Genomic DNA, 9,386 nt, shown 5'->3' with positions numbered 1-9,386 from the left:
TTATTTTTGAGAGAGAGAGAGAGAGAGAGAGAGAGAGAGAGAGAGAGAGACAGAGTGAGAGCAGGGGAGGGTCAGAGAGAGAAGGAGACACAGAATCCAAAGCAGGCTCCAGGCTCTGAGCCGTCAGCACAGAGCCCAATGCGGGGCTTGAACCTACGAATGGTGAGGTCACGACCTGAGCTGAAGTCGGACGCTCAACAGACAGAGCCACTCAGGCACCCCGAGGTATTTTTAAATAGTTGTATAAGCTTATTAGCATTCACAGTTTCCAAAGTTGCTTTTTACTGAGATAGTCTCAATTCTCTCAATATTTGACTTTTAGACATGTTTTCATATACCATAATCTCTGCCCCCAAACCCATGGAAATATCAAACAGCTAGCTATTCAGTGGCAGAAATGGTTCTTGTAGTAATAAGGGTTCGATTTCCCAATTATTGTGCTATGCTTAGGATGTAATTAAAAAAATAAGAAATTTGCAATTCATATAAAAGGAAAACTTGCTTAAACTTCTGAAAGCAAGCGTAGTCTGGTGGAGGTATGTAAGACATTAAATAACCGAGTCAGATTCTTTCTTAAAGATTCCAGGTGAGCTTGACAGCAGAGAGTTTTGGTTCTCCAACATTTTCTCCATCTTTTCTCCTCCAGTGGTTTTAGCAATCTCTCTTTGCTTCTTACTGTGGATCCACGGGATAAAACAAAGGACAGCACCTCCAATAAGGGGAGGGATTCCAGCGAGGTAGAATGCCACATCATAGGAGCCCAGCTTGTCACGAAGTAACCCTGGGAAGGGAAAAAACTGTCACCAAGAGAGAACAGGTGTGGCTCATAGGGGACTCAGATCAGTCACACTGATGGCCTACTCCTAAGCTAATAACCTCATCTCAGCAGGACTAGTTCAACCATCCCAAATATCAGACATTTCTTAAGAAATGGGTCTGAGGTGTAAACCTTTGTGGATAGGAGGAAGGAAAAGATCTTAGATCTTTAATCTTGTCACAGACTACAGGCCTATGGGTTTTCATACCAAGATACTAGATGGAAAAAAACATTTGCAACCAAGCTTTGGCTTGCTCAAAACCATTCAAACGCCACTGGGGTATTCTGACCCGTGGTGTAATGGTCCTTATTTCAGGGGAAGGTGGCTAGACCAACCACCAAGCTGCAACTTCTCCCGTGCACACATGCCTTACAACGCCTACATTTCAAATCTTTCTTGGGCCTATTTGTTTATGAAATAACATGAAACCATATTTAAAATTATAATCCAAAATCATAAAAATATTCTAGATCTAAGAGGATGAAAAAGTTACACTGTTAAATACATTTGTCAGCATGTGGGAGTAAAACATAAGAATATATGTTTGCACTTTAATAGATCCTTGGGCTCTGCTTCTAAAAACTATTATTTCAAATACTCCTTATTTCTTGTTTCTCTAACAAAATCCAGGTTTAAAAAAAAGATTTTATTTTTTAAGTAATCTTTACACCCAACATGGGGCTCAAACTTATAACCCTTAGGTCAAGAGTCACATGTTCTACAAACTGAGACAGCCAGACACCCCACAAAATCCAGATTTTAAAAGTTATTTTAGTGTTAGTGGTTTTTTTTTTTTAATGTTTGTTTATTTTCAAGAGAGAAAGTGAGTAGCAGAGGGGCAGAGAGAGGGAATCCCAAGCAGGCTCCACAATGTCAGTACAGAACCTAGTGTGGGGCTCAAACCCACAAACTGTGTGACCATGACCTGAGCCAAAACCAACAGTCGGACACTTAAGTGACTGAGTCACCCAGGTGCCTCTATCTTAGTGTTTTTTTAACTTTTACTATTAAACCTCAGTTATCTGAGCTGTCCAGGGAACACACTGTCTTGAGTATCTGACCTTTCTAAATAAACAGCTGAGAACCTGCCAAGTACTGACACATTAAGTGTGCGTTTATTCTAGATAGAAATCTAAACCTACAGATTTTCTATCTTCTGAATCAGAGTATTCTACATATGCTGATGCCTTCTTCCCGATGAACACTAGTTCTCATGTCTGGACCATAATACTGTGATCCGTCAGAACCTGCCCGGGAGCCAGGACCTTTCTGCTGCCAGTTGCCATGCGCTTTGCTGCCCAGCGTTGGATGTTTCCAGTTGTCTCCTTATTCTTGGCCTGTTATCAGTTATTTCTAGTTGCAAGCACCATTCCCACCAAAGTGCTGCTTATCATCTGCTTTTGACTTGGAAACCCTAAGAAATCTGTTTGTAAGGTGCAAAAATAGCGTGATAGTCTGTTACCCGCGGGCAGGTGAAGAAGGGCTGGAGGGTTCTACAGGGAGACTGTGACCTTTAGTGACTCACATGCTTGATCATGACTAGGTTCCCAGTCGGGAGAAGTTGCTAGATATGTGTGGTTCTGGACATTTGAGAATGAACTTTCACTGAGCCCCTTACATGCCAAACACAGACGATAATACATACATTTTAATTTTATCCTAATCTTATCAGATTGTAATCTAATAATTCACACTGGCACCCCAAAAATATTGAACATGAGACATCTTTACACTATTCAGAAGATTTCTAAAGGTAAAATGCATCATAACATAAAATTAACCATTTCTGTGGCCCTTACCACATTCACAGCATTGTATACCCACCACCTCCATCTAGTCCCCAAATATTTTTATCACACCAGAAGGGAGCACCATACCCGTTAAGTGGGCATTCCCTAATCCCCCTTCCCTCCATCCCCTGGAAACCACCAATCTGCTCTCTGCCTCTATGGGTTTGCCCATTCTGGATATGGCATAGCAATAAATCATGCAGTATGTCAGTGACCTTTTGTATTCGACTTCTTTCACTTAGCATAATGTTCTCAAGGCTCATCCACCTGGGAGCATGTATTGGTACAATACTTCATTCCTTTTTATGGCTCAATAATATCCCATTGTATGGCTACACCATATTTTGTTTATCCATTCATCTACTGATGGACATTTGAGTTGTTTCCACTAACTGTTACTTTTCACTAATTACTTCTAGGGGGGAGATGATCTCTTACCCAAAGCATACATATTTAGAAATCTTTTAGAATCTTCATCTTTTTTTTAAAAAAAGAAACTGTGTTCCCATTTCTCCAAAACACAAAGTGAAATATAGGAATTGTGAAAGTTTAAAGCCTAGAAGCTTACAGTTACACATTTTACTGAGTGTGTTAGATTATCAATAAGGATAAGAGAGACTCCTCAGCAAACTTTTTCAGCATGCTATCTACAGCTGGTCTTATTAAAAATGTTATTAAAACACACACAAAAGCAAAAGACCAGCAACCAATAAATCATAATATATTTTATGTAATTACTAGAGATTACCTGCAATCGGTGGGCCCACAGTCATAGGTACAGACATGAATCCAAGGAGAAATCCAATTGCTTGAGAAACCTCCTGGGCACCAACTAACTCAAAGGCGATGGGGGCCATAATGGAAATGAAGCATCCATCGAAGAGACCCATGATGAGGCAGACAGCAATGAGGGCCCCAAAGACACGACACAGGGGGACCATCATGGACATCAGCCCGATGAAGAAGAAGGAGAGTACCTAGGACAGGACAGTAAGACGATGTCAGCTCTGCTCTCAGGAGAAGTGTATGTTGCAGTTACTGAGCGACATGCTGAGGACTTTTAACTGACTCCTCCCTGGAGGAGTTGCCTCCCTGGCCCAATTCACCTTGACTTTATGTAATCAATCCCCATAATCATCTCCCTTAAGTTCCCATGTTAAATTAAATTTCTCAAAATTTCCATGAAGGGTCAAGAATAAAATACATATTTTTATATACTTACTTTCCCCTCCAGCCTGTAAGTTCTTTCAGGTCAGAATCTGTACAAAAGTCATCTTTGGACTAGACAGTCTAAGGTTTAAGAATTTTGCACCTGGTAGGTGCTCAATAAATATCTGTTCTTTGAGTATCAGCTCAAATTCATTCATCAAATATCTGATTTTGAAATAATATATATCTATTGGTGTTAGTCCTTTGCAAAAGGAAAATATGCCTGCAAGATCAGATCATATCACAAAGCTTCCAGTTCAGTGAATACAGTGACATAATGTTTAGATATTTAAATAATTTAGAATATGTTGCCTGCCAGTATTCCAGACATATTCCAGATATTCGGACCAAGTGAGATTAAAATAAGTAGCTATGATTTAATAGGTATTATACAAACATGTACTGAATTTTCATTATTGAAATTCCAATTAAATTTTGAATGTCCTAGGAAATATGTATAATATGCAATGAAAACATAAATTATTCTACTATAACATCGAAGAACTAAACTTTCTAATCCAATTTTATTTGACCCAATATGATTATCAAATTATATTTTCAAACACTGTTTTTTGGCGATACAGCACAGGTGTACCCTATTTAAGCACCCAGAGTTAAGGCTGAGAAATATCTTGAGCCATGGAACACTTTAATTTTAATGTTAGAGTAGTTAATAGAACCACACCCTTAATTTTGCCCGCCATTTAGTAACTCTGTGCTGTCTACCATGTGAATAAGACCTGGTCCCTACCCTTGGGCTGTGGGGAGATGAACATGTAAACAAGTGCACATCAAGTGCTCTAGATGTTGCCATAGTTGTATATTCCAAGTATGGGGAATACAAAAAAAGAGGACAATTCAATAACTTTCTTTAGGCAAAGAACTAATTAAAACCGGACAATTCACTAGTCAGAGGAAGAAAGGTTTCAAAATGCATCAGGCTTTTTAAAAATATGCATATAGTAGGAGCTATCATTTATTTAGTGTTTATTAAATGCCAGGCACTGCTCTAAGCACTTTAATAAACTCCTAACAACTTTATGAAGTAGATACTAATGTTGTGCCCATTTTACAGATGCAGACAGTGATGCTTGGAGAAGGGGTAGTAATGTGCCCAAACATGCCCATCCTGGAACCCTGGGTCTGCACAGGCAGCAGCACAGAGCAGAAGGAACTACTGTTCCTAGAGGGTGCTGTCCAATGACCAAGGGGTGGGGATGAAGGGAGTGACCATAGGCAGCCGCCATCTGGATCACCATCTTCGCCTACTCTGGTTTCCTAGGACCCACTAGGCACACCTACAGCATACCAAGCTTGGTGGCTCGCCTCAGGGCAGCCCCTCACAACCTAGTACACATCAGGATTAGCTGAGGAGTTCCTGAAGCTGCGGACTGATTGTGGGGGTACAGGAATAGCAGTTTGGCCAAGCTCTCCAGGTGACTTTAACACAAGTGGTCCACTGACCCCACAGTAAGAAACATGCTCTTGAAAAAGTTTCAAACTCCAGGTTAGATCTCTTTCTGACACCATCATACCATGCAACTGAACATTTTTCTTCATTATTAACATATGGCTTTATGGTATAATTTTTGAAAAATGAGTCTGGTACTCCACATTTTCTAAAGAACACAATCTCCCATTCTCCTGAAATTTTATTTTCTACTTAAGCATCTTTTTCTCCAACCCAACTTCAATGAAAACACATACAGAATTTCTTAGCATGGATATTATTGGGCTTGCAGCCTGATAGGTTGGAAAGAACTAAAGGTCCAGAGGAGCAAGACCAGGTTCCAGCATTCTGTGACCTTGAGCAAGTAAAAAGGCTTCCTGATGCTTCCCATCTATACAAACAGATCTAAAAATAAATCAAAATGTAGAAAGTGGTTTGAAATTCACAAGTAGGTAAAGATTTCAGGGGTTACTGATGATAAAGTAACCACACTTTAATAGTCTTAGTTATATATACATTAAAGGAGATAAACATGGAAAGTCATTTGAATCTTAGAAACTTATCTATTATCACAACCTCCAGAGAATCTAGAATAAAACTTCAGGACCCAGTGGGGCCACATCCAGTGGATTTAATTGGTAGAGACACAGACCAAACATTCACAAGCATGCCACTGCAACTATACTACGCGTCAGCTTTCAAGAATATTTTTTTCTTTGAATGTGCTTCCTATTCTTTTACTATTTTGTTCAGGACAAATCTCTTCCAAGATAAGAGAACTAGAGTGAATTAGGGGAAGCCTAGCATACTACTTGGCACAAAGCCAATTGTGCTCAATAAGCGAATGTTTTTCTTGGACAAACTTATGTAACATGAGACCCAGGTGCTTTACTTTTGGTAGTTATCCTGATTTTTCTATACATTTTTGGCCCCTTGCAACTTTTGCTCTTTGGTTTTGTAAGAAATCATTCACTTAAGAGTTTTGAATTTATTACTATATATTTGAAGCATATTAATTTCTTAACACTTTACCTGACTACAAGTTCTCCTTAGTTCAAACTATATTAACTATCTTCTTTTTCAACTATTTGGCAATATTGTTATTATTTGAAACTTAAATTTTAATAAATAGAAATTTTTATTTAAAAGTAAAATTTCTTGGGTTTTAAGAATGGAGTTCGTAGGAATTTACACATTTATTCTTTAGCATTTCTCAGAAAATAGCTCGCAAACTCTTCACATGAGAGGTTCTGTACTTCACTTCCCCAAATAAATATTGATCCAGGGTATTGATCCAGGGTACCTGGCTGGCCCAGCCAGAAAAGCCTGCAACTCTTGATCATGAGGTGAGTTCGAGCCCCATACTGGGTGTAGAGATTACTAAATGAATAAAAACTTAAAAAAAATATATTGATATATACATCATATATTGATTTGTAGACACTGAGCTCCAGTTTGAAAGATAAATAAGTATTACTACAGTCTATTTTCCTCTCTTCAAACACAGCAGGATTTAAATAAGGTATTCAGAGGTCCCTAATTCTCTTCTGCTCTCTGGCAATGACATTTAATTTAATAAGGCACTGGCAGTTGAGATGTATTTCTTGCTGTTGTTTTCTTAAACCATCCAAAGAAATACCTTCTGTCACAATATTATAGACTTCAGAAGAATAACCCCTTGCTTGAGTTAGTTTACATACTTTAAGAACAAAAAAAATATTTTTTTATATTACCCTTCCCTATATCTATCACAGAGAGAACATTCTTAGAGAAATGTCAGGTTAAGTTCTGCTCAAGAATCTAAGTATAGTTCAAGAGGAAAAATGAGCTGCACCTGAATAAGCAGGAGGCATTTTCAGAGGCAGAAACACAAGTGGCCACAGTTAGGTTCAAGTGTTGCTCTACAAATTTATTCAATATAAAGTTTCCAGACTTTCAGAGCCTCTGGCTAGGAACCCTGAACAGAAAGCCTTTAACCATTATTATTCCATATAATGCAATTCTGTCACCTCTTCAGCATTTAAAACTCTTAGGCTGGGGGCGCCTGGATGGCTCAGTCAGTTAAGCATCCAACTTTTGATTTCAGCTCAGGTCATGATCTCACAGTTCATGAGTTTGAGCCCCACATTGGGCTCTGTGCTGACAGTGCGAGCCTGCTTGGGATTCTCTCTTCCTCTCTCTGTTCTTCCCCAGCTTGTGCTCTCTCTCTGTCCCTTTCTCTCTCTCAAAATAAATGAATAAACTTAAAAAAAAAAAAAACCTGTTAGCTGAAAATACCTGGAAACCAGGACCTTGATAGAATTTAAATTCAGAACTCTTAAGCAAAATGTGAGTGATCTATAAGCTAAGTGACTTATAAGCAAAGATCTAATCTAATTCAGGATAACCAACGTCTCCTTTCTTGAGATCTGTTCCAAATCAGGATTTGCTTCAGTATTTGATGAAATGAAAAGGGGATGCCTGGGTGGCTTAGTTGATTAAGCGTCCGACTCCTGATTTGAGCTCAGGTCATGATCTCACGGTTTTGTGAGTTCGAGCCCCATGTCGGGCTCTGCACTGGCAACTTGGAGACTGCTTGGGGTTCTCCCCCTGTCTGCCCCTCTCCAGCCATACAATAAAAGGAAGGACTCATTAATCCTCTGCTCTGGGCCGGCACTTTACATAAGTTGTCAGCATGAAACCTTACCGCAGCCCTCTGCCAGTTCGGAAGACAGCTGGTGACAAGGACTGGGATGAACTCACGTCTCACTCCAGAGCCTGTGTTTTTCTGCTCCACAGCCTCCCAAACCCAAGATGCCTGTGACCAGAAATTAGACCATGTGGGAGGCTGTGAGATGTGATCTGTGCCCAGCTGCTAGGAGACGGGGAGGAGGTGGGCTCTAACAGACAAAAGCAGGCAGCGGGTATGTCTGCACCACCAAGAGCAAGGTAAGAAATGGGAGCAATCCAACTTCTAAAGGCTAGGCCAGAGGGCAGCCAGCCAGTGAGGGCAAGAGAACGGAGGAAGCAAACAGGGGAGCTGGGGCTGCCAACAGCAGAGAGCAGCCAAGAAGCAAAAGCCACACCGAATGGTTGGGAGTTGGGCAGGGAAGCTGGGGGAAAGGAGACAGAGGAGGGGAGTGATACCAAAGGAGTGAGTCCAGCAGCCACATGGGTGAGGGCTGCGTTGGCTTCTGTGCCACTCTGTTCACAGGAGGAGAGCATCAGTGGCTCCCAGCAGCCACGGGACACACTGAAGGCCCTCTTTGTCCTTCTCGGGCTCTCTGAAATGCAGCCATGTCACTTGTGACTCAGCATACGCTACCGTGGAGAACGGACTATGGCTTCCACCCCAGTAGTCTATCCTCCACAGACGGAGCAACCAGTGACTTTAAAATGTGAAGTAAGACCACTTCATTTGCCAGCAAAGACCCACCACACTTCAAGTAAATCTCCTCAACTGGACTTTCGAGGCTGTGTATAACCTAGCCCCTCCTAGCTTTCCAACTCTTCCCTTGTCACTCGCCCTGCCTTGCTGAGTTCATTCTTCCTGCCTCCAGCATTGCTCCAGGAACTCAGGGGCCGTGTGTCTTGTTTGTATCACCCCACTAAGGTCTAGGCAGGAGCACAGTAGACACGGTCCTTTGCACAAATGAAAGGAAGCTGAATGTCTATAATGCAGGGGCGCCTGGGTGGCTCAGTCAGTTAAGTGTCTGACTCTTGATTTCGGCTCAAGTCATGATTTCATAGTTTGTGAGTTCAAACCCCATGTAGGGCTCTGTGCTGACACCGCAGAGCCTACTTAGGATTCATTCTCTCTCTCTCTCTCTCTCTCTCTCTCTCTCTCTCTCTCTCTCTCTCTCTCCACCCTCCTTTTCTTTGTCCCTCCCCTGCTTGCATGCTCTCTTTCTCAAAATAACTATTTTTTTTAAACGTCTGTAATGCATCAAATGTCCATTAGAGGGTTCTCTTGACACTTGAGAACAAACCTAAATGTTCCACAAGAATATCCACAGTTAGGTCCTAATAAAAGGGAGAATGATCATAATACAGTAAATATTTGCCAAAGTAGCACTCTACCAGCTGTCTACACTTCCTTCTGCTATGTGACCAGACTCCTTTCTGCAAGCTGGCTGCCAG

The 9,386-nt window shown here is 41.0% G+C and overlaps 1 protein-coding gene across 1 annotated transcript in view; it reads right to left on the bottom strand.

The window, feature by feature from the left end:
• Window positions 1-172: 172 nt before the first annotated feature.
• Window positions 173-9,386, bottom strand: part of SLC16A10 (solute carrier family 16 member 10) — a gene marked incomplete at its 5' end in the record, with an annotated part of 110,990 nt that continues 101,776 nt past the window's right edge. The window contains 2 exons of the mRNA XM_029943210.1: window positions 173-781; window positions 3,357-3,585. Coding sequence (XP_029799070.1) covers window positions 549-781; window positions 3,357-3,585 — 462 coding nt within the window. The remainder of the gene's footprint in view (window positions 782-3,356; window positions 3,586-9,386) is intronic.

This window comes from Suricata suricatta, chromosome 7 (assembly GCF_006229205.1).
Source record: "Suricata suricatta isolate VVHF042 chromosome 7, meerkat_22Aug2017_6uvM2_HiC, whole genome shotgun sequence".
Lineage (NCBI taxonomy): Eukaryota > Metazoa > Chordata > Mammalia > Carnivora > Herpestidae > Suricata > Suricata suricatta.
Note: the sequence above shows the minus strand (reverse complement) of the source record. Positions and strands in the feature narration are given on the sequence as shown.